Source organism: Naumovozyma dairenensis, chromosome 5, assembly GCF_000227115.2.
Source record: "Naumovozyma dairenensis CBS 421 chromosome 5, complete genome".
NCBI classification, from domain to species: Eukaryota; Fungi; Ascomycota; class Saccharomycetes; order Saccharomycetales; family Saccharomycetaceae; genus Naumovozyma; species Naumovozyma dairenensis.
In genome coordinates this window covers 182,464-207,402 of record NC_016483.1, presented here as the reverse complement: position 1 = coordinate 207,402, position 24,939 = coordinate 182,464, and the positions used below count along the sequence as shown (strand labels likewise).

At 34.6% G+C, this 24,939-nt stretch overlaps 12 protein-coding genes across 12 annotated transcripts; 7 read left to right on the top strand and 5 right to left on the bottom strand.

Annotated features, from left to right (window-relative positions):
• Nucleotides 1-28: 28 nt before the first annotated feature.
• On the bottom strand, nucleotides 29-1,360 carry RPT4 (proteasome regulatory particle base subunit RPT4; the record flags this gene model as incomplete). Its single annotated transcript, XM_003670113.1, has 1 exon — nucleotides 29-1,360. The coding sequence occupies one exon, from the start codon at nucleotides 1,358-1,360 to the stop codon at nucleotides 29-31; it is 1,332 nt and encodes a 443-aa protein (XP_003670161.1).
• A 417-nt stretch (nucleotides 1,361-1,777) lies between these two features.
• On the top strand, nucleotides 1,778-3,499 carry GCD1 (translation initiation factor eIF2B subunit gamma; the record flags this gene model as incomplete). Its single annotated transcript, XM_003670112.1, has 1 exon — nucleotides 1,778-3,499. One exon carries the CDS (start codon nucleotides 1,778-1,780, stop codon nucleotides 3,497-3,499), a length of 1,722 nt encoding a protein of 573 aa, XP_003670160.1.
• Nucleotides 3,500-3,868: 369 nt separating this feature from the next.
• GPN2 (GTPase GPN2) lies at nucleotides 3,869-4,912 on the top strand (the record flags this gene model as incomplete). Its single annotated transcript, XM_003670111.1, has 1 exon — nucleotides 3,869-4,912. The coding sequence occupies one exon, from the start codon at nucleotides 3,869-3,871 to the stop codon at nucleotides 4,910-4,912; it is 1,044 nt and encodes a 347-aa protein (XP_003670159.1).
• Nucleotides 4,913-5,759: 847 nt separating this feature from the next.
• Nucleotides 5,760-7,271, top strand: DSE3 (Dse3p; the record flags this gene model as incomplete). The annotated part of the gene is made up of 1 exon (XM_003670110.1): nucleotides 5,760-7,271. The coding sequence occupies one exon, from the start codon at nucleotides 5,760-5,762 to the stop codon at nucleotides 7,269-7,271; it is 1,512 nt and encodes a 503-aa protein (XP_003670158.1).
• Nucleotides 7,272-7,758: 487 nt separating this feature from the next.
• RBL2 (Rbl2p) lies at nucleotides 7,759-8,085 on the top strand (the record flags this gene model as incomplete). The annotated part of the gene is made up of 1 exon (XM_003670109.1): nucleotides 7,759-8,085. The coding sequence occupies one exon, from the start codon at nucleotides 7,759-7,761 to the stop codon at nucleotides 8,083-8,085; it is 327 nt and encodes a 108-aa protein (XP_003670157.1).
• A 251-nt stretch (nucleotides 8,086-8,336) lies between these two features.
• On the top strand, nucleotides 8,337-9,590 carry PNT1 (Pnt1p; the record flags this gene model as incomplete). The annotated part of the gene is made up of 1 exon (XM_003670108.1): nucleotides 8,337-9,590. One exon carries the CDS (start codon nucleotides 8,337-8,339, stop codon nucleotides 9,588-9,590), a length of 1,254 nt encoding a protein of 417 aa, XP_003670156.1.
• Nucleotides 9,591-10,151: 561 nt separating this feature from the next.
• On the bottom strand, nucleotides 10,152-12,287 carry HRK1 (putative serine/threonine protein kinase HRK1; the record flags this gene model as incomplete). The annotated part of the gene is made up of 1 exon (XM_003670107.1): nucleotides 10,152-12,287. One exon carries the CDS (start codon nucleotides 12,285-12,287, stop codon nucleotides 10,152-10,154), a length of 2,136 nt encoding a protein of 711 aa, XP_003670155.1.
• A 1,381-nt stretch (nucleotides 12,288-13,668) lies between these two features.
• On the top strand, nucleotides 13,669-15,204 carry PAC1 (Pac1p; the record flags this gene model as incomplete). The annotated part of the gene is made up of 1 exon (XM_003670106.1): nucleotides 13,669-15,204. One exon carries the CDS (start codon nucleotides 13,669-13,671, stop codon nucleotides 15,202-15,204), a length of 1,536 nt encoding a protein of 511 aa, XP_003670154.1.
• A 103-nt stretch (nucleotides 15,205-15,307) lies between these two features.
• VPH1 (H(+)-transporting V0 sector ATPase subunit a) lies at nucleotides 15,308-17,863 on the bottom strand (the record flags this gene model as incomplete). The annotated part of the gene is made up of 1 exon (XM_003670105.1): nucleotides 15,308-17,863. One exon carries the CDS (start codon nucleotides 17,861-17,863, stop codon nucleotides 15,308-15,310), a length of 2,556 nt encoding a protein of 851 aa, XP_003670153.1.
• A 1,283-nt stretch (nucleotides 17,864-19,146) lies between these two features.
• Nucleotides 19,147-20,100, bottom strand: FSF1 (Fsf1p; the record flags this gene model as incomplete). Its single annotated transcript, XM_003670104.1, has 1 exon — nucleotides 19,147-20,100. The coding sequence occupies one exon, from the start codon at nucleotides 20,098-20,100 to the stop codon at nucleotides 19,147-19,149; it is 954 nt and encodes a 317-aa protein (XP_003670152.1).
• Nucleotides 20,101-20,619: 519 nt separating this feature from the next.
• Nucleotides 20,620-21,876, bottom strand: NDAI0E00920 (uncharacterized protein; the record flags this gene model as incomplete). Its single annotated transcript, XM_003670103.1, has 1 exon — nucleotides 20,620-21,876. One exon carries the CDS (start codon nucleotides 21,874-21,876, stop codon nucleotides 20,620-20,622), a length of 1,257 nt encoding a protein of 418 aa, XP_003670151.1.
• A 1,558-nt stretch (nucleotides 21,877-23,434) lies between these two features.
• On the top strand, nucleotides 23,435-24,829 carry YTM1 (Ytm1p; the record flags this gene model as incomplete). The annotated part of the gene is made up of 1 exon (XM_003670102.1): nucleotides 23,435-24,829. The coding sequence occupies one exon, from the start codon at nucleotides 23,435-23,437 to the stop codon at nucleotides 24,827-24,829; it is 1,395 nt and encodes a 464-aa protein (XP_003670150.1).
• Between the last annotated feature and the right edge of the window lie 110 nt (nucleotides 24,830-24,939).

Below are 24,939 nucleotides of genomic sequence, written 5' to 3'. Positions count from 1 at the left end.
TGTGTAGGCCACGTGTTATGTACAGGTATCATAACTTTTGATATTCTAATGAACCTTCTAATTTTTTGACCTCTGCTACTTTCCTTACAGCTTTCATTAAATCTTCAGGAATAATATGATCACGATCATCTCTAATGGCGAAAAATCCAGCCTCTGTGGCACAATTACGAATATCAGCACCATTAAAACCATCACTCATTTTCACCGCAGCTTCAAAATCGAATTCTCCAATTTTTTTGACTTTTTCAGTATGAATCTTAAATATTTCTAATCTGCCAGCTTCGTTAGGCAATGGGATTTCAATTTTCCTATCTAATCTACCTGGTCTTAATAATGCAGGATCTAAAGTATCTGGTCTATTTGTTGCCATGATAATTTTAGTTTGACCCAAATTATCGAACCCATCCATTTGAGTTAATAATTCCATTAAAGTTCTTTGAATTTCACGATCTGCTGAAGTACCTTCACTAAATCTACGACCACCGATGGCATCTACTTCATCCATAAAGATGATACAAGGTTCATGTTCTTTTGCATATGCGAACATTTCTCTAATAATACGAGCAGATTCACCAATATATTTATCTACAATTCCTGAAGCAGGTGAAAAAATGAAATTAGCACCGATTGTGGCCGCAACAGCTTTAGCTAAAAGAGTCTTACCAGTACCAGGTGGACCATACAATAATACCCCCTTTGGTGGTTTTATTCCAACTCTTTGGAAAATTTCCGGGTTTTTCAAAGGTAATTCAATAACTTCTCTCAAAGCTCTAATTTGTTCAGTTAACCCACCTATCCCATCAAATGTAACTTCCCCTTGTTCAAAACTAGTCATATTATAAACTAATGGATCAGTTTCACGAGGTAAGATTCTCATAATAGTCAATGTAGTAATATCCAAAGTGACTCTAACACCCTTTTTCAATTTCTTCCTATCGACGGAATTTCTTACACCAACAATGTAACGTGGACCAGAGGAGGCCTTAACTATATATTTCTCTTCTGATAATTCCTTCATGACTTCACCGATCAATTGTCCGATACTTTGTAATGCCTTGATGTCATTTTCAGTCTTGTCATAAAGTTTCTCCAAAGTTCGTATGTTTTGACGACGTTGCTTCAATTGATCGTCATAACGTCTATGTTCTAATAGCTTATTTTTGAATTGCGTGAGGGCTTTATTACGAGCTTCTTGTTCCGGGTCAATTCTTGGTACTTCTTCTTCTGCAGCTTGTTGTTGTGGGGCGTCCGTGTTGGAGGTTGCAGTTTCAGCAGAGCCAGGAGCATTTGATTGTTGTTGTTGTTCAGATTCTGCATCCATGCTTAGAGCAGCCATTAGAGGGTCTTGTTCTTCACTCATTTTTTCTTGTATATGTGTGTGATCTCGTTAACTCTTGGTGGTACAAGGAAGGGCGGGCAGTATCAATTGTTTCAGAACTCTCAAGGTCTTCAGAAGATCAGTTGTTCAGTTATTCTTGCAGTATCCAGCAACCAGATCCTTTTCTGAAGTAGATACTTCCATATAGATAAATATACATAACATATATATTGCGTATATTTAAAGGTGGCAAATCGCCCGGTGTGTGTGTGGCCAGCGGCTCGGGATTTTTGTTTCGAAACTTTTTGAAATTTTTAATTTCTGTCGATCGATGGATTCCATGGCTGATTGATTGATTGATTGATTGATTGATATATTAACGGATTGATTGACAGTCAGATTATAAACGATAGATGCTTCGGTCTTGTCAAGAGAAGCGCAACCACTGATCAATTGACTATGCCAATCCAAGCTTTCATTTTCTGTGGGAGAGGCCACAATTTGGCTCCATTCACTCGTCAATCTTCCGCTACTACCACCACCACCACCACTACTACTACTACTACTACTACTACAACTACTTTAAGCAATGAGAGCAAAGAGACCTCTGTAGTTGACGCTGCATCCATTGCTATTGCTAAGGGTCCCTTCTTACCAAAGGCACTATTACCAATTGCTAACAGACCTATGATAGAATACGTTTTGGATTGGTGTGATCAAGCAAACTTTGCAGAGATTAATATCGTCGCTAGTGTAGAAGAATTACCCATCATTAAGAAAGGTTTAATCCCCTTCATGACATTAAGAAATCAACAATTCGAATTGATTTCTAAATCTTTATCCCTTTCGAACCATACTCATCATTTACAACAATTGAAATCAATCAATTTCATCCCGTCCAAGACATCATCCACAGGTGAATCATTACAAAAGGAATTATTAGACAAAATATACACCGATTTCGTCCTTTTACCTTGTGATTTCTTAACAGATATACCTCCACAAATTTTTATCGATCAATATCTAAACAGAGATGATGATAACTTAGCAATGTCTGTATATTACAAAAATTCATTGGACGCAACAATAAATGATAAGAAACAATTAAATAAATTCCAAAAAAAATTCTTTACCATTTATAGTGAAAATGAAAACTCTGAAAAGCAACCAATCTTATTAGATATTTATTCTAAAGATGATGTAACAAGAAGTAAATATTTACAAGTAAGATCTCATCTCTTATGGAAATATCCAAACACAACTGTATCCACTAACTTAAATAATTCATCCATTTATTTCTGTTCGTACGAACTTGTTAAATTATTGACTCCCACAACAACCTCGAATAATAATAACGACAGAGCTGATTCAGTACCATCAACCGCAACAACAACATCATCATCAACAAATGTCAACGAAGGAGAAACAACAGATTCCACTTCAATAAAACCATCATATTTCAAAAAGTCAAATGAATTAATTAAAGACCCAATAAATTGTAACAAACCTCTTTCCAAATTATTCAGAGATTTATCAAGAAGATCATGGCAACATTCTCACCCCAGAGAAACAATCTCAATCTTCATCTTACCACCCACAACATCATTCTTCATAAGATCAAACAATTTAATTAACATGATGGAATCCACACGTTTCATCCTAAAGATCAAATCTCATTCCACCACTACGGCACCGGCATCATCATCTTCATCAATCGGGTTGGATTCAATCGTGGATCCAAGTTGTAAAATTAAAGATAAGAGCAGTAGTGTAAAATTATCAACAATGTCATACGAGGGGATCATTGGTGCTAAATGTCGTATCGCCGGGTCCATCTTATTCCATGGTGTACAATTGGATGATGATGTCATTCTGGAAAATTGTATTATTGGACCTAATGTAAAGATTGGTAAGAAGGCTAAATTATCAAATTGTTATGTGGAAGGAAATTATATTGTCGAACCAAAGGGGAATTTTAAAGGAGAAACTTTATCTAAGGTTGCCCTTGAGGAAGAAGATATCGCTATTGATAGTGACAATGAGAATGCCCTGGAAATGAGTAGTGATGAAAATGGAAGTAGTGATGGTACCAGCGACGACGACGAGGATGATAATGATGAGTCGGAAGAATATTCTGAAGACGAAGAATTCGAAGATGATGGTTTGTTTGACCGTTCATAGACATCGCACATCTACTGTTACAATATAATAATATAATATCACAATAGACCGTATTTTTAAATTAAAGCATATACATACATATATATATATATTAAAAAATTGTCATGTTGGCCCCATGTTATTGATTGTTTAATTGTGTAGCCTATATATATATATATTCGTGACGCTTTCAACACTGAAAAAAAATTGAAACAGAAAAACCACCTAACTTTACAAAATGCATAAACTCATCGATCTTGGACGAAAGAGATAAGAAATTATACTAATAACAACTGAATAGATACATATTTTCAAATTACCCTCCCCCCTCCATATACACACACACACACACACTTTTATTTAGATAAGAATCAACGCACTAACGAAGAAATGTCATTTGCTCAAATAGTCATCGGACCACCAGGATCAGGAAAATCTACATATTGTAATGGTTGTTCTCAATTTTTCAATGCCATTGGAAGACATGGTCAAATAATCAATATGGATCCAGCAAATGATTCATTACCATACCCATGTGCCGTTGATATTCGAGATTTTATCACAGTAGAAGAAGTCATGCAAGAACAACAATTAGGACCCAACGGTGGATTAATGTATGCAGTGGAATCATTAGATAAATCTATCGATCTTTTCATCTTACAAATTAAATCATTAATTCAAGAGGAGAAAGCTTATTTAGTCTTCGATTGTCCTGGTCAAGTGGAATTGTTTACTCATCATTCGTCATATTTTAAAATTTTTAAAAAATTAGAGAAACAATTAAGTATGAGATTTTGTGTGGTTAATTTGATTGACTGTTATTATATTACTTCTCCATCACAATATGTTTCTATTTTATTGTTGGCTTTAAGGTCAATGCTTATGATGGATTTACCACAAATTAATGTTTTCTCAAAGATTGATATGTTGAAATCATACGGTGAATTGCCATTTAGATTGGATTATTATACTGAAGTGCAAGATTTAGATTACTTATTACCATATATTGAAAAGGAAAGCTCTAGTGTGCTTAGTAAAAAATATAGCAAATTGACTGAGACAATAAGTGAATTAGTTTCAGATTTTAATCTAGTGTCATTTGAAGTATTAGCAATCGATGATAAACAAAGTATGATCAATTTACAAGCTTCTATTGATAAAGCCAATGGATACATATTTGGAGCATCAGAAGTTGGTGGGGATACAGTATGGGCAGAAGCAACTAGAGAAGGTGCAATGTTGATGAATTATGATATACAAGATAGATGGATAGACAATAAGGAACAATACGACAAGGAAGAACAAGAAAGGCAAGAACAGATAGAGAGGGAAAGACAAATGCAAGATAAGGAAATCGATGTAGATAATGATGACGAATGGGAAAGTGCATTGAAAGACTGGGAAGAAAAACAAGGTACTAACTACGTAAGGTAGCAGCATTCGTCATGGTTGGTACAAGTAAAGAGTATTAAGCATATGATAATAATAGACCAAATAATATAGAATTACATATTCAAACATATTTGTTTTTGATTTACATAGACTCTATATAAATATGCGCTAATTCTATGGGACTGTTGTAAGATGATCGATGATCTTGCCCACATATAACGCCGTTCCATTCGACACATTTTGAAGCGTCAGCAAAAACGTCGACGTAAATGTCTCTGATGATAGCAAATATGCTCTTAGCCACGAAGAAAGTTCAAATAACATAACCGAAACATAATCAGTCTAACCCGTGGAGTTCCTCTTCCCCTACTTACGTTCATCTTCACCTGAACTGAACTGAACTGGACTGGACATTTGCTGTCTATTATTATGAACCGCTTACTTAACCTGAGCTTAACACTGAACTGTTTTGGATGGGAACTCCGAGCGGTTCGTTTCAAGCGCAGTTGTAAGGGAAACATATATATACAAAAAAACCAGCCATCTCTCTGACAACAACAAAAAAGAACCAGCATGATCTCGAATGAATGAATGAAAACGTGGTTTTGTTTGGCCCCTAATACGATCAACTGCTCTATACGTAAGCATGGGAGTGGGGGAAGATGGATATCCTACAAATTACTGGGCAACGTTCTGGTAAAAAACGTGCGGCAATTGTTTTAATTGAGGTTTCTGCGTCTGTATGGATGATGATCCTGGTGGGTCTTCTTTTATAAAAGTAACTGCTTCTTAGTTACTCCTTCTCTTATTTCATTTTCCATTTTAGAATCCTAGGCCAAGAATTTGGTATGGAAAAACCATATACGCAAGATCAATTACAAGACAAATAATGCCTAGAAAGTTCTTAGGAGAAAGGATAGAAAAAGGTGTAGATGTAATAAGACCATCATCTCTGACATTAACAGCAGAAGATATAGCAAATTTACCCATATTCCAAACAAGTCCATTCCTGGAAGATGTACAAGATGATATCATCTTCCATCAACCCAATAAAGGTAAAAGATTGTCAAGAAGGTTTGGTGGGACAATGAAAATAAAACAACGATTAGAGTCAGTACCAGAATTATTCCTACATGATTTTAATAAAAGACAAAAAGGTAAACAACCGATTAATACCACCACCATAGTCAGTTCAGATCCAAAGATCTCATATAATAATAAATATGAAGAAAACCCTCGTATCCGGACTGCTAATGTAAGAAATATTACAGCTCCCACATATATTAAAAGGAAAGAAACAATTAAAAGAAGGATAAAGCCATCAACAAAGGAACCTACCAAGACAAAACTTCCATTAATAACTGTCGAGGAGAAGGAAGAACTATCAAATGAAATATATTATGAAGAAAAAGTAAGATTAAAGGATCCCTTGGAATTACCCGTTCCTATATTACCTAATTCTAATCAAAACATTCATGCATACCCTATTACTGCTGGTCCAGTTGCACCAAATTTGAATCATCATATCCCTATCAGCGAAAAGAATGGTAAATCTGAGAGTGAAATATTATTTGAAGAGATATTAGATGCATACGGTTCAACAGCAGATGATAACTATTTACTTACCACTAACAAAGGTAATAATAATAATAATAATAATAATAATAAAAACCCGTCAACTAATTTTTTATTGGAAAATGAAATTGATAGAATATTAAACCATGTTATAAAGAAAAATAACAAATCAAAAATGGAAAAGATGAATGGTTTAACCACTCCGAAAATTATTCAATCTGAATTCCAAGGCGATATAGATTTTCTAGATTTCTCGAAGACTCCCATCATCGAGAGTATAAGTTCCAGTCCTTTAAAGGATATGATTTCAAGTCCTGAATATACAGGAACGTCAGAACAATGGAGTTCTGATGATGATGAGGATGAGGGGCAAGAACGGAAAAGTTATACATTCAGTAATAGCAACACTTCTGATGAAGGATATTGTACAGCTAAGGAATCCCTATCTTCCATTTATTCAGTAGAGGATTTGGAAATTAAGTCAATACCAAAGAGTAACTTTAAGCCTACTATATCAAGATCATTAAACTTCCCACAGATGAAAAATCAGATTGTAAAAAGTAACGTGCACTTCACATATGTGAAACCATTATTATTCAAATTAGAAGATGATACTGAGTCATCATTATCTGATGAAGAAACTTCATTATTAACTCGAAATGATAATGATCAAAAAATCAATGCTTCTTTGAAATGCTTAGAAAAATGCCAACCTTGCTTGTCAAGTGAAACAGCTACAGAAAGGGATTCATTGAAGATATTACAAAAACAAATTGAAAATATTGATATCATAAGTATGACTAGTAGCGTATATAGCGAAATTTAAACACAAGGGACAAGTATAATGACTGCATATAATAATTGTAATTTACTCTATAGTATAATATCATATATATTTACAGTATTATAGCACCTTGTTTTGTTATCGAATGAAGATATTTAGGATAGTGAGTAGGTGGTAGAATCACCATTTCTAACCTATAATCAACATTTTTATGATTTCTGTTTTTATGAAGATGAGATCGTATGATCACACTCCTAATCCATAGTATTTTTCATATCTTATTTGCTTCATCCTTTAGAAGTTTATTCTTTGTTTCTTGTCTTTCTTGTTGTTGAAGAATTGGAAGTGAATTCAAGAAAGTTCTAATGTGTGAAATTCCACCATATGCATACATACATACATACATACATACATACATACATACATACATACATACATAAATGAAACGCTACATGAAAGTACAATAATACTCTAAGACAGACACTGGAAACAAGATCTGCAAAACGTCACAGATATCTTACATATCCTAATGGCCCCTACTCAATTGGAAATTAAAACAAAAGCTTTGCAAAGACTAATCAAAGAGGAAAGTTATTACAAAGAAGAAATTAAAGAACAAAAAGCCAATGTGGAAAAATTAAAGCAAGATAGTAATGTCGATCCTTATGATCTTAAGAAACAAGTAGAAGTATTAGAAGATACTGAAAGATTACTGCCTACGTTATATACTAAGATTGAAGAGTTTAAAGAGAATTTGGAACAATTCTTACAATCATATGACGGTCAAGAAGATTTGACAGAATCTAAAGCTGCAGTAGAAGAGGCAAATGCATTCATTCAGGCCAGTAAAAAGTAAATCAAGATATATAGTTTCATAATAATACCTCTACAAAGAATTATATATCTAATCTATATCAAAAAAAGCTATCTTATCCATTTTATTTGCGTTTTTGGCGATTCCTACCCTTTTACATGGTCTAATTAAAAATCTAACATGAAGTTATCATTTTCCCATTTTAAGAAAATAGTGACTGATCTAACTTGAAAGAAATCTAAAGACAGAACCCACTGAGGAGACCCACTGAGAAGACTATAGTCAAGCTAACGATGTTTAGCAATCATGGAACGAAGATGTCCATAATACGTCTTTATTCGACAAAAAAAGTGGTATCCAAACCAGTCTCTTCGTTAACAAAAATTGGATTTAATCAACCGATCGATATTTCTTCTAAAGAAACATTCAATGAGTCCTTGAAAACTAATAAGACTTTCGCACAACTACACGCTTTATACTTGACAAATAAATTACAATTCCAAAATGATAATGATATCACAAAAGTAGCGAGTTTCACACCAGAGATAAATTCTCAAAGAACATTGCCAAGAACACAATTTCCCAAGAATAAAATATTCCAACAGGTCATCTTTGATCCCAAAATACCTAAATGGAGGAAATCAATAACAAAATGGTATCGTTTAGGTACAACACTTTTACGTTACTATAGAGATGGGATTAAGAATACAATAAAAGCATATAGATCCACCACCAAATATGATTTGCGTACTCTTTTCAGACAATTAGAAATTGACAATACAACTATATCGACTTTGAAAATAAATAGGAAGGATTTTATTGAATCACTTCGAAGTAGGAATGAATTTAAAAAGATACCGAATTTCATATTGTTAAGTTTGATATTTGAAGAATGTACCGTCTTGATATGTTATTTTTGGCCAAGGGTAGCATTATGGAATTGTTTGAATCCCGGTGGATTTAAAAAATTAAGTGATTCTCTAGTCCAAAATGAAGACCCTTTTCAGAATGAGGTTATTGGTGATGCTCGATATATTTCACCTTATAGTTTGGATTTCCAAAAGCTGCATTCCAACCTCCGTCGTAGTCATATCATGAGAATGAATTTTTTTAAATTGAAATTCTATGAGCTTTTCCAAATGAAAAATCCAATAATTGAAAGACTAGTAAATATTTATCAATATATATTTATTGATGATAGATTATTATTACAATCAATATTACATGGTAATGAGAAAGCCCCTGTCATTTGGGGATATGACGAATTAGTAAATTTCATTTTAGAGAGAAAATTGTACCATCATGGGGAAGATTTAAATAAACTTGTGAATACAAATGAAGGTAGAGATCTTTTAATCTGGAGAATGTTACTATATTTATCATTTCGATTCGATAATACTATTTATCTCAATGGTACTTCGACTTTTTCTGAAAAATGGGGGACGTATAATATGTACCTTTTAAATAATCCAGGTACTTCGATAAACCATGATGCTACTACAAAAATAACTGTCCTGAAGGAGAATATAGTAAAGAGTGCATTATAGCCTGTAAATAATAATTGATTTTCGGATGTTCTATTTTTAAGTGAACAGTGTAAAAGCCATTGCGATAATACCCATAATCTAATTCCTTCAAACTGAACTTCAAAGTAGTAAAGATATTCAGTTCCTTTGCCAGTACTTTGAATTAGCATAAATATTGTATCCCTAATGTCATTTTAGGAAAAGATTAATTAAAGTATTATTATTTTTTTAACATTATATAAAGTGGAGTCGATAGAAAAAAAAGGGAAGTATATATATATATATATATAAAGATATCTATGCCGGTAGATTTATATTAAAGTTCTCACATGTGATTTTTAGGTGATGTATTGGTAATTTTCTTTATCATTATTATTAATGTTTTTTTGTTCGGTGGAAATGATAAAAGGATGACAGTTATGATTTGCAGCAGGGATCATTCAAATAAAAATAAATAATCATTATTCGTATATTCGTTATTTTGTGGTTGTTGTAATAGGAAATGGGTGGCGATATTAGGTTAATAATACAACGAGAGAGAGAAAAAAAAGTAGACTTGGAGATGAGGTGAAAATAGATTTATTAAACTTTATAAGTCGCTAAATGAGCATTTTCCTCTTTGACCACAGTATGATGATGACCAGGAGCTCTTATTACTTGTTTCTTTTCATTCATGGTACAAGCTGGGATGTCTTTGAACCATTCATCATTGAAAATATCCTCGAGAGTAGCTCTCTTTTCTGGGTTGACTTCCAAAATTCTTGACATTATTGGTCTTGATGCATGAGGCAATAGACGTAATAAACGGTAAGGACCATGAATGGTCTTCTTATGATGAGGATGTGGACCATGGTTTTGAGTTGCAGTAGTTTTATGAGACATTATTGATTTTTGATCACTTCCTTGCTGACGACTATCTGCACCAATTGATTTTGTTGCAGACTCTTGATGTTGAACATTAGGTTGCTCCGTTGTTCCTTGACATTGTTCCACTTCGTTGACCAGCGGGCTTCTTTGAACATCTTTTTCTGCTTTTGTATTGCTTACCTGCGGTGTGGGGAGTTGCTGAACATTATCAAGTTGTTCCTTTGGTGGTGGTGGTGGTGATTGCTCTTGTCTTGGCTGCAGCGGCGAATGAGGGGCTTCTTTTTGTCCTTTTTCTTCTTCTAGTTTGGCTTTTATAGTTTTCGATGGAATTTCTTCTTGAGCATTATCTTTTGCCGTTGTCTCTGTTTGCTGTTGTCCATCGTTCGTTTTACAATCAGGGGATCCAGAAGCGTTTTGATGACCATCTGTCTGCTGTTGTTCCTCCTTTTCTTCTACATGAGTACCGTCGTGCATTCTTTGACGTCTCGTTTTCCTCTCCTTTAATAGTTGTTCGTGATGTTTAGCAGACTGCACATAATCATGTTCTATATCATCTTCCAAACAATATAATCTGAAATTTTCATCGGTATCTCGAGGAGCCTTCCAAGGGAATCTTTTCAACATCATACAACAATAAATGATCCCGACGGACCAGATATCTACACATTGAGGATCGTAACGTTTCGTAGAGGTAATAACTTCCGGAGCCAAATATGGATCACTCCCAACAATCCCATGAGCCATTGAAATTTCGTTTTCAAAAGGGTATCTAAATACAACAGCACTCCCGAAATCGATCAATTTCAAAATCCCATCTTCCGTCATGACACAATTATCCAATTTCAGATCACGATGAGCCAACCCCATTGAATGCAAATACTTCACACCTTCTAACAATTGTTTCAAACAACAATTAATTTCACCACGGGACATTTTACCCGTCATAACGACAGCGAAAAAATCCACGGGACAATATTGCATAACTTCGAAATATTTATTCTGTTTCGAATCCGAGAAGATATCGACAGTTTCAACAATGTTTGGATGATGTAAAGTGGAACCGATACAAAATTCGGCAGTACATTTCTTAGCATATTCTTTCACTGATTCATTCGGTTTCCTTGGCCTGAATTCTTTTACCGCAAATGTGACACCGTCTGTTGGTCTTACTAAGATTTTCACTGATCCACCTGCTCCGGCACCTAATAATTTTCCTAATTTCCCGTATTTTTGAGCTAGGATAGAATCATCATGGTATATATTTACATTATTTGATAATGATAAGATGGAGTCTGTACTTGGAGGTATTGCTGATTGGGTATGAGCATGATGATCAGTGGAACCGTGTGGATGAGATGGATAAACATTATTGTTATTATGGACGTAATGAGCGTTCAAATTTAAAGTAGATGTTGATGTAGAGGAGGGTGGAGAAAAATGATTTGTTCCTGTATGAGATGAAGTATGCATTTGAGTCATGGAAAGTTTTTTGTTCATGGAAGGTCTGAAGAATCTTTTCAATTCAGCCATGGAATGACTTTGCTTTGGTGAAGCTTGACCACCTAAATCGGTGTGATAACCTGAATGATTGTTATGAGTACTGGTCGGTGAGTTGTACGTAGAATCATTTGATTTCTCACTTCTAATGGAATCGGTACTTGGCTTTCTACTTATGAAGTTTAAGAATGATTTTGAGCTTCTTTTTAAAGTGGGTGCTTGATGATGTTGGTCATGATGGTGTGTGCTTGATGTGGTTGGTGATGCATTATCATGGCGATGATTATTGGCATGATTCAAGTTTCCACTTGAATGATGAGTATGAAACGGATTTCTTGATAATAAATTTGGCATTTTTGTTCTTTACCCACTTTTAAATCGGTTCTTATGATAATTCTTTTATTTCCGTTTGGTTTCCTTTATTCGTAGTGTGTCCAGGTTTTTGAACTAATAATAGGGAATAAAAAAAGATTTTTAGTATTTAAGTTGAAAGGTTATTCCAGATATGTGGTAAAAGTAAACAACTTTGAAGATTAGTTGATGGTATACCTTAGCGGCGGTCTATGGTTATACAGGTTCTTAGTGAATAGTGTTTAAAAATACTTGATCTGATAAACTAAAGAAAGGTTTCTTTTCCTTCTGGCTATTAAATTGTTAACACGTTATGCAGAAATTTCCTTCAAAGTAGGCAGTTCTTAGTAATTCGAAGGATCGACTTAAATGTACGTAATAAGATTAAGTACGGAGATTGATAAAAATAATCCTCTAACTTGGAGCCAAAAGGTTGCAGCTTTTTTTCCAGTTTGAAGTAAGATTATTTGTTCAACATGTTCCTTACCATAATTGAAACTTTACCGGCTCCAAATCTCACAGTTTTAAATTCCGTTTGAGTTTGTTTGAGTTTATTACCCGTGCGGTTCTTGTTACTCGCGCAGGGCTTGTGAGCCGTAAAGGGGGGAGGCGGGTGGAAGCTGCCTTTTGGGACAACTGTAATGCTGGAAAACCCTACTTTTGGAGAGGTTTTAACCTGTGTTATCATTGGGGACTTGTCGACCGTAATGTCCGTCTCTATGGAAACGGCCTAAGGCCGCGCATCTTTCTTCTCATATCCCGCATTTTCTTCTCGTTGACAAGGCTCGGTACAGCTGTTACCCTAGTATAGGCCCTATTAACAGGCCCTTTCCAAAAATTTTCAAAGTACATTTGCCCTAAGTTCAGGTTTACAATGTAGGTTTGATAAGGATTAATTTCCAAACAGTACCTCATGTGAATTCACACATTATTATGTATACTTCTAGGCACTATGGCTATGTATTTTTTGCTATAATAATGAGGAACAAAAAATAGATAGGAATTACTGACACACCAGAGGGTTAAGGGTTACCCTGTTACCGCGGCAATTAATATTATTTTCCACAACAGCTCTCATAACAAATCTACGTACGGCAAATATTTAAATTTTAGAATTCCCGAAAAATAAAAAAAAAATAAAAAAATTAAAAAGTGAGTCAGGCAGCACGGTGTCACAGACACAACACCATATTTTTTGCGTCACAAAGATTTAAATGTAAAATCTTTGTGACGCGTAATTTTTATCGAAATGTAAACATAAACAAACACGACTGAAAAATTTTGGTCAAAATATCTTTAATAAAGTCTTTCTGGGGTAATCTACTTAGGCTAAACAAGTGCAATGTATCTGTGAGAAATGACCCAATACACAAGTGTATGAAGCATGCAAATACATTGGAAATTGCCACTGACGAAGGAATCAAAGGAAGACCTTGATAGAAGCATAATAGACTATGTTCAATGGCAATATAATGAACGGGAAAAAGCTACTCCAAGTGTTCTCGAGAATAATGGTGATGACATAGATCTTGATGAAAAATCTTTGATAGCATCTTTGAAAGGTTTATTCCTCTTGCCTTCTGATAATACAGAGAGTACACATGAGGTCAACCCTTTGTTGCTCCCAAGGAAGTGGAATTCTATTGTACGATTGCAACGACATATTATGACTTTAGAACAAACTTGTCGGGATTTAACAAATCAAGTAGATACATTACAACAAGAAGCGAAAAAACATGATAATACCAATACGATTGATTCTGAATCACTTAATATCTCATGGATACCGAAGACCTTCCCGAATTATTCTATCACGGTGGACACATCCATCTCTTCTGTTAAATTACATCCTCGATTACCTATCATATTCATAGGCACAGATCATGGGAAATTATACGCATTTGACATTTTTAATCCATCACTACCCTTATCATCCATACAAGCACATTTCAAAGGAATCACTTCAATCGATTCCATACTCTTAAAATCAGATAAGGAAGGCTCGGCAATCATATCGACAACTTCCAAAGACTTATCAATAAAATTATACAAATGGATTGTGACGGAAAATAAATTTCAATTACAAAGATCATTAATAAGTCATGAACATATAGTTTCACAAAATAAATTATTCATTCACGGCAATGATATTCTACTAGCATCATGTTCTAGAGACACTACTATTAAGATTTGGAATACTAGCACCGCATATTGTATAAATTCCATTCCAGCTCACTTGGATTGGGTACGATCCATTGATGTGTTCAATGAATACGTATTGTCTGGGTCACAAGATTCAAGTCTTAGATTGACTCATTGGCCCTCAGGGAATGGGTTATCCATAGGGAAAGGTCATGATTTCCCCATAGAGTGTGTTAAATTTATTCCATTTTTAATCATGCCACAGAACGAGAATGATTCCAAGGAAGAAGAAGACGATGATGATGCTACGAAAGTGACAATAGCACGGCAACCACCTTCAGATGGTATCAATGCAGAAGATTACATGAAACTAGGGTTCAAATATTGTGCTAGTGCCTCTAGAGATAAATTGATTAAAATTTGGGAAATTCCCACTCCAAGATTCTTAATGCATCGACCTCCTATACCAAATGGTAACAACCCTATCATGAAATGTGTTATGACTTTGAAAGGTCATTCATCATGGGTTAAAGATTTACAAATTAGAGGTAATTATTTATTCTCTTGTAGTGACGATAAGACTATTAAATGTTGGTCGCTTGAGAATGGTGAATGTGTAAAAACATGGAATGATTCTCATTCTGGGTTTATTACTTGTTTAGAAATGGATTCTGATATTACTGCTTTAAAGGAAACTACGGAAAATAAAGTGAATTTACATAGAGAAATTATGGTTACAGCCGGCCTTGATTCAAAATGTAATATTTATATACGATAGCTGGTAAAAAAAATTTTGTGTAGATACGTTGTAATTTAATGTTCAACATTATTTGTATCCCATGATATATATATATATATATATATATATGTCAGTTACTTATTTATGCAGCAATATTTCCTGCGTTATTAGCAACATCTGTTTCCATATCAAGATATTGGAAAACGAATGGTTCGTAAGGAATACCATCACCAACGAAGTACTTAGACATGGATTCAACCCAATGTAAACGTAAAGAATGTAACATGGCTGAAGTACCTTCCATCATAACCAAAACAGCAATAGTTAAACAGAACCACAAAGTAAATAAAGAAACTGTCATGAACACACCCAAAGCACCAGGAACACCGAAGGAAAGTTCAAGTGTCATTGACCATAAAACACTAGATAATTGTGCGTGAGCTAATGATAAAGCCCACAATCTTAAATATGATGCAGTATGCGAAACACAATTCAAACAGAATTCAATAGTATGAATAACTTGATGGATAATGACGTCTCCAAGCTCTTCGCCATGACCTTCACCTTCCTCAGAATCATTATTTGCAGCAATCGTTCCTTCAGTTTCAGCAATTTCGTCTTCATTTTCATCATGTAACAAAGCTTGTGTTTCAATATCATCGGCAGTTGGGAAGGAATTCTTCTTTTCTGAATGAGTAAATTTGAAATGTAATGGCTTCATTAACAATAACCATGGAACACAAAGTAATGCCATACCCAATAAAAAGATTTGAACTTTAGCTTGATGAGGATATAGTTCTTCATCAATGGTACCAGGCGCCAAGAACATATTAATTATCATATTTAATAATCCAGGAGCAGCCTTTCCGTCTCCTATCCAATCCACTGACCATTTGTAAATGATACAAACACTCAAATAACCGAAGATACCTTGCATGAATAGTAAACCTGGAATGAAATTAGCAACAATATCAATCATAGACTTGAAATGTAAATGGTTCACTAATGAAAACATGTAAGAATAGGTCATATGAATGAACCCCATAACAATGGATAATTTCATCTTATAGGAATTAGAAAATAATAACGAATTTTCAGCACCATGCCAAGCCCAGTCAATACCAATTGGATATGTGCCTACTTTCTTAGCATAGAGCATTTCACCAGCTTTGAAATCTTCTGGCCATTCCCAACCAGATTTGAACAATGTCATGGATCTTGAGAATATATCATTGTAAAGGAACCCAGTGTACATTGAAAATAAACCCATGAATAAGATAATGTATCTACCTGTATAAGCCATATCCAAGATTTCACCTCTTTTCATCCTATCAAATTTCTTTTCATTCAAGACAAAGACTAATGCAGCCATAGTCATGATGAAACCATGACCCATATCACCAAACATAATTGCGAACATAAAAGGGAAAGTAACAATAGTAGGCAACCCAGGGTTAACTTCTCTATATTGAGGAACACCATATGAGTCACAAATGCTTTGGAAAGCCTGAGTGAATTTGTTCAATCTATGGAAAGTTGGTGGAGTCTTATTAGTCCCTAATACTTGAATGATTGATGGTACATCGACACCTAACTTGGAAGTCATTTGAACTAAACAATCTTTCAAAAAGCTTAATTCATCCTCAGGGATCCAACCTTCAGCGATTAAAGTTTTCCTGTTCTTATCGAAATTAAATTTGTTTAATGTTTCATATGTTGATTTTTCACGAGCAATATCTTGATACCATGAATTTAATTCTTGACCAATGCCAAATAATTCGCTTTCTAAAGTAGTTGTAGTGCTTTGTAAAACTGTATATAAATCACTCAAGTTTTCGTTGATCTTTAATAATTTTTGGGATCTACTCTCTGGATTTTTATCAATTTCATATAAATGAGCATCTAGAGATTCAGCTATTCTTTTAATTCTATCTAGAATTAAATCACCATGAGAGTAAACGATGAAAGCATTCTTCGCGATATATGACTGGGTCTTGACATCAAAGATTGGTTGCTCGATTTCAATATGTTTGAAAAACAAATTACCTCTTAGTACTCTCCATAGGATTTGTTCAAAAGTATTAATCTTATCTCTTGGAATAATACCAGTCACGAAGTTAATGGTGATGGAAGAACGTCTTAGAGTATCTTCCAAATCTACCACTGTTGCGGTGGCAGCTAAAGCCATGGAGTCACCTGATTGAAAAAATTGGTCCCCAGATTGTAATACAATTCTATACTGTTCAAGATCAACCTTTTGAGCTTCAATTTGCTCAGTGGCCTCCTCCATTTGGACCAATCTCTGCTCTAACAAAGCAGCATTTTGAACATGATCATCGATTGCGGATGTACTTGGAGGAACAATTAATTGACTCATTATGTTCGCATCGTTCAAATTACTAGGGCGATCATATTGTTCAATGGCCCCTTCATATAATGGGATATTATGTTTTTGTAATAGTTTGAAGAAATAACGATATTGTCTTTGAACATTATCTAATCTTCTAATTTCATCAACGAATGTTCTTTGGAAAGAATTTGTCTCTGAATTTAAATCACGGAATTGTACTATGCCAAGTTGTCCCAACGTATAGACAGCATCTCTTGCTATTTCTTGAGGTATGTATAGTTGAACTAGGGACATCACCGCGGACCGAAACATGGCTTCATCTTTTGGAACCGTTTCTACTGCACTCATATTGTGCTAGTTGTTCTAGTGTAGTCTGGACGTATGTTAATTATACTAAATGGTAAATCCGATCGAAGATAAGATAAAATATCCTTCCTTTAGCAATTAAAATAGAAAACTGGGTGGCTGCCGAGATATTTGAAATTCCTTCTGTGTTAGCAATGACAATGTAGCCAAACCAAATAAATAATAAGCAGCTATTATATGGTCGTTCTTCCCAATTTGTTTTGTTGTTTTATGATGTTTTCACTCTTACCTACGTTTCCCTTTACCTCTTCATCGATACTAGATATACTGCTATAGAAGAAACTTGATATTGCAGAAACATAAAAAAAAGCAGCCATCGCGGTGCGTATGTTCCCTTCTCCGTTGTTTTCACCGGGCCGTCTGGGGTGATCTTGCTTGTAATCAAAGCAGATAAATATAATACAAAAACAAAGAAAAGGTAGTTTCAATTCTAGTCCATACATAGAGTTATCGGGTTTTATAAAGCAACACTATCATAATTATTGAATACTCTATTGTAAACGTAATATATATCTGTTTGGAAACAATGACATATTTATTTGATAAACTGTAGAGATTTCCATAAAATTTTTTGGAACTAAACTCATGGAGTGGAATTGTTAGATATAATTGATTACTTGTAGTGATAGTTCGGGGTTACTTTTTCATTTAGTACTCTGGATTAGGGAATTACTCCTAACAACATTCAGGTATACACTCACCTTTAATTCTATTAACAGTGACGATAATTTAGAGGAACTTAAGTAACCTCACATAAATATTAAAAAAAAATATATAGAAAACATTGGGCCATTTTTTCCAACTCTATATAGTATAGTAAATGAATTGGTTTGTTTTGTTATAGTATATATATATATATATATATTTCCTATACCTTGATAAAATGCTCCTTCTAGAAGTCTAGATGACTGAAGAAGACTTCACTGTTCTACAAAAAGCTGAATCTGAGAGTCTTTTTTTGATAGCGCCGGTGATTGAAATCAGTTGTTAGAATACAAATATCGGTCACATGATAGAGCCACATCCCAAATGACAAGTACTTTCACTACTACAAAAATATTCTACTTAGACTATCTAAAGAAAAATCTTAACCACAGGAAAACTAGATTTAACTACATTAATTATGAAAAACATTACCAGCTATATTTTATCAGTTTTTTTTACATCTATCATTTTAAGATTAATCTATTAATTATTCATTTTTTATTTATTTACCTCTATCATTTTCGCTTTTTTTTAAATACCTCTGTTGAAATAAACCAGGTCTATGGTTTTATCTTTTTATCCTTCTTCCCATGTAATTCAGTTTCTAACTTCTTAACATGAATGGATTGTCTTTGTGGGAATACACCTAATGCAAATGGTAAGACTGCGAATGAAGTTGCTGCGATCAAACCTAAATTAGCCAAAGTTTGCATACCAACAGATTTACCCATTAACGCACCCTTCTGTAATTTGACAAGAATTAAAGGTGGTATTACCATGATTGGAGTAGCATTAATGACTCTACTTAGTGCAGTTTCGCCAACAGCGATAAATGCAGCCTTCTTAGACTTCCCAACTTCATCACCATTAGAATCATAAACAGAAATCCCCTTTTGAATTTCATTCCCTCTCATTAAAAAGACATTAACAATACCAGCTGTGACCACCGCGGCGAATGGGATCAACCTACCCAAAATCAACTTTGTATTTGGAGTCACGTTCTTCAATTTAGGAACCACACTATTCAATCCTAAGGCCACACCACATGACGCAGTCACTGCAGCAGCATAATTAGTCATCAATTGTTTCGTCGACATTTTATGTGATTTATTCGCATTAGCAGAATTTACTGCCACATTCAATGATTGATTTGCCCATTGCCAAAACAATGTTCCAGTCGTACCTAGCCCTGGAGTCAACATACCCAGTGTAACAACCAAGTTAGAGATGACACAACTGGACATTCTGAAGGGTAAGATGACAGTCTCACCTGTATCTGGATGTACTGTAGAATCTAGGTGTTTCTTAGCGATCCAAAATTCCTCAGTGGGAGTCTTTATTAAACCATGACGGTATGCACTGATGACTTCACGGGCATGAGCAAGATCTTTCTTGGTGGTTAACAACATGGTTGGGTCTGAAATCTCGGCACAATGACGGATTCTACCCCAGTATGTGGATAGATCATACCGAGATTCAGGTAATTCGATGGGACCGGGAACCGATGATGCCATGGCTATTTTTATTTTTAGTTGACGATTCTATTTCTTTTCTCTTTTACGTTTTTCAGCAATGTCTTGCTATATGAACGGTCTTGTATGTTTTTGATACAGTTTCGTGCACTTTAATGATGATTAGTCATTGAAATGGATTAGTTTTGTCTATTGTTTAATTCAAGATTTGCATATACAAAAAATCAACATTGAGCTTTTCCTTTCCGATGCTCGAACGAAAAAAGAAAACGTCTGAAAAAGCCCGGCATCGGCTTCAAGTTGGACTTGGGACTCCGAGCGGTATTGAATACAAGAGAACAGAACAGAGCAAGTGTCAGAGTTGAAGTTGAAGAAAAGGACATTAGCCAAGGTTTGAAGTTGCTAGGTAAATTAGTATTACTATTCTGTTATGTTCCATAATATACAGTTAAAATCTGAGGCTTTAAAAACTAAAAATACAATATATAGCTATATATCAAACTGTCTATAGTTGATTAATGTGGGCAATGAAGTTACTTAAGCTCATCACCAATTAGTTCATTAGATTTTAGTATGATAAGTGGTAATAAAGGTACGTGTCCTTGGAGCAGTAATCGTTGAGACTTTAGAATAGAAATACGTTGTAGTATGTAGTGTTGAAAAGTAACTTGTTGAAGTTTCAGTTTTCACACATTGTCCATTATTATTTGTGGTTGATGAGATACCAGTGGAAATGTGGGATGTTGAATAACTTGATGGAAAAGAAGACAAAGAAGGAAGAACGGTGCTACAAATTGCCATAGAAAGGTCAGGCCTGGAAGCACATGATGTTGGTCTTTCAGTTGCTGCAGCCGGTTCCACAGCATCATCTCCGTATGTTAAAGCTGGTGCATAGCAAGAGGAGTCAGAAACAGTTGGACACGAATTGGATTGTTCACTTTTAATTTTACTTCCATCATATCCCTTACCAATATCAATTTGGAAAGTACCATACATGTTTGATGTGGTCACAATACCTGTGTCTGGATTATAGGATGGGGTGGTGATAGTACCATCGTACTTTTGAATATTTCTACCAAATTGAATTTTGTTTCCAGAGTTGAACCCTCTAATAACGGGAATATATTTACCAGCACCAAGTAAGGTAATTGATGATGCTCTATCTGACTTCTGCATCCAAAATGTTTGATCATGTTGATAATTAGTGTTGACAGTTAAATCAGTACGCCACTCATTCCCATAAATACAACCACCACCAGAGATTGGATAATCAATTGTGATGTTAGTACCACTGACATCAATAGTACCAGAATTTGTAATACCAGATGTTGGACCTTTAAAGGTAAAGACACCATCGTAGCCTTGAAGAGTAACATGGGATAATGACATATAACCGGTATTAACAAATGAGTTTGTTACAGTTAAAGATTCCATTGAGTCCTTTAAATCAATAAGTAAATTCCCACTATTATCTAATGAGGCAACCTTGACTGTTGTAGTTTTATCACCAGCTACCCCGTTATCAATAATTAAGTTTCCCTTATTTTCAATATTTGTGGCAAGTATATCAATGGACATGATACTTGTAGTATCAGTGGTACCAATACATAAGTTACCATTGTTTGAAATAGTACCACTTAAAATTCCTAATTCTGGGTCATGTGTTATCAATAAAGAAGAACCATCCATAACTATGACATCACCGACAATTGTTCTTTGTTCAGAATATAATGTATCTGATGAAACCTGTAAAACAGCAGACGAAGTAGCAGCTGTGACTAAAAGTCCAAATAAAACTTTTAAAACAACTGCCTTCATTTTTATATGTCTGATTAACCCAATTTGTGTTTGCTGTATTTTTTTATTTCACAACTTAAGAGTAGGAATAAAACAATAACAAAGAACCATCAGATTTCTTTCTATAAGAAACTAGGTCTCTTTATACATTTTTTTTCTTTAGACATCAAGACCACGGATTTAATATTGATCGATCGTCAACAGGGTCTCCAATCATTCATTATGTTGGTGTGTTGGTGTGAATTCGACTTACTCGGACTTTCAAGCCATTCAGCACCACTAAAAGTTAATAATAGGTATTTTTTGTCCATTTAAGGAATAAAAAATACTTTTTTTTCTACTTACGTAGATCTTTCTTTCTCCAGAAGAGTAAAAAGTAAATACCTATCTAAGTGATTAGAATTACAGCAAGGTTAATCTATACTTATACCACATGTATCAACTATAAGGTGGACAAGAATGTTTCTCTAGCTGCAATAATACGTCAATTAGTGCCTTCTTGCACGGTTAAGGAACCAACCTACCTACAATGTATGCCAATTGCGATTATCTCTTCTTACCTTTGTACGTTTAGTACCATTCAGATCTACCAGCGATTTGCCCGTACAAAAACCGTGCATCATATGTGCCAATCCCGAAAAAGCGTAGATCATCTTTTTTACGCTGCAAACATATACGTACATAATACACTATAGAATAACACAATGTAATATATTATAATATAATATACATGAACACAACACAATATAAGCTAATACGTATACAATAAATAACAACGTGGGTTTGGATCATCGGGGCAATACTGTTGAGCGGTCATATGCACATGTATAAGTCAATATCTCTACATGGATAATACCACTTCTAAAATTGAATTGATGCATGCATGCCTTTTTTTCTTCCCATGCCATGATGGTTCTTGTGATTTCTCGGACAAGCTGCTGTAAGTGCTTTTGTTGAAGCTCTAAATATTGATTACGAATGGCAATTTGATGAGAAAGTCACTAATAAACTTTATAGGATAAGATCATCTTATTAAGATGTCTCTTTTCCATCAATCCTATTCGGCTGTGCTGGGCACGTACTGGTCTCTAATAATATTATTGGAGCAAAGAATATGAATTCATAGATAGAGTGATGTAAAGAGTACTCAACAGGAGAAGCTCATGAAGAATCATATTCTTGATGTTATGAAAGGGTCAAAATGTATGACATAATAGTTTTTTACGCATTGGAGGGATCGAACCCCTTATTATTCGGCGGGGAAAGAGCTGGGCGGCTAAATTTCCCAAGCAGGGGGCGTTACCCGGAATTTTCAAATTTTTAAATATTTTCTTGAAATTTTGAAAATTTTTTCAAAACAAGTTCAGCTCATCTCATCTCATCTCAGCTTAGCTTAGCTCAGCTCATCTCGAATTATTGTTTAACGTACAACTGTTAACGGTTAGCTCAGATCATCAATCAATATCCAAAAACCAAATCTAGTATAAGAAGAGGTACATACAAAATACTTATATATTCAATTGTAATTTTAAGTCAGGCCACCTGGAATACTCGAGCATAGCGCCCCCCATAGATCAAGATGTCATCAGAAGAAGCTCCAGATAAATCCCAATTAAAAATTAGATTTTTCACTCGTGAAAAGGATGAATCCCTTCATGTCCAGGACACACCAATGTATGTCCCAATAACATTGAAAAGATATGGTCTATCAGAAATTGTTAATCACATCCTAGAATCCCCTACTCCAATTCCATTCGATTTCTTAGTAGATGGTGAATTATTACGTACCTCCTTACAGGAATATTTAACCAAGAAAGGGTTATCTTCTGAAAATTCTTTGAATTTAGAATATACAAGAGCTGTATTACCACCATCATTTCTATCCAGTTTCAACAATGAAGATTGGATCAGTTCCCTTGATGTATCTAGAGATACCGATAACAAAGCAATAATTAGTGGGTCCTATGATGGGGTAGTTAGAACTTGGAATATGGATGGGAAAGTACAAAAACAATATAGTGGTCACTCAGGTCCAATCAAAGCTGTCAAATTTATCTCAAATACGAGATTGGTCTCTGCAGGTAATGATAGAACGTTACGTTTATGGAAAACTAAAAATGATCAACTAAACAACAGTAACGCCACTGAACAAGATGATGATGAAGACGTGGAAGATGGGAAAACTTTGGCTATCTTAGAAGGTCATAAAGCTCCAGTAGTATCCCTTGATGTATCCATCCCAACTTCAAGAATTCTATCATCCTCCTACGATAATGCAATTGGGTTCTGGTCTACCATTTACAAAGAAATGACTACAGTGGATCCAATGGAAGAAATTAAGAATCCTGATAATAAGATCTCAACCGCAGCAAAGAAGAGGAGGAAGCTAACATTAAAAGATGGTACCATTAGAAGACGTGCACCATTAGCTTTATTAGAATCACATACGGCCCCTGTGGAACAAACAAATTTCGATATAAATGATAATACTGTAGGTTACTCCGTATCACAAGATCATACCATAAAAACTTGGGATTTAGTCACAGCAAGATGTGTAGATACCAAAATTACTTCGTATTCTTTATTATCTTTGGTTCAAATGCCAACTTTGAATCTGTTAGCTTGTGGGTCTAGTGCAAGACATATCACGTTACATGATCCAAGAATGGATTCTTCATCATCAAAGATTACTCAACAGCAATTGATCGGTCATAAGAATTTCGTAGTTTCGTTGGATACTTGTCCTGAAAATGAATATATGTTATGTTCTGGGTCTCATGATGGGACTGTCAAGGTATGGGACGTTAGATCCAGTTCTCCAATGTATACCATCACAAGAGAAGATAAATCAGTGAAGAAAGGTATTAATGATAAAGTGTTGGCGGTTAGATGGGCTGAAAAAGTGGGGATTATTAGTGGGGGTCAAGATAAAAAGATTCAAATAAATAAAGGTGACAATATTTTTAAGCAATAGACATATATATATATATAATTACATATTTCTCACAATATAATCATTGTAAACTATAACGAAAAGTCATTCGATATCTATGTCCGTATCATATGATTCATAACGAAATGCTT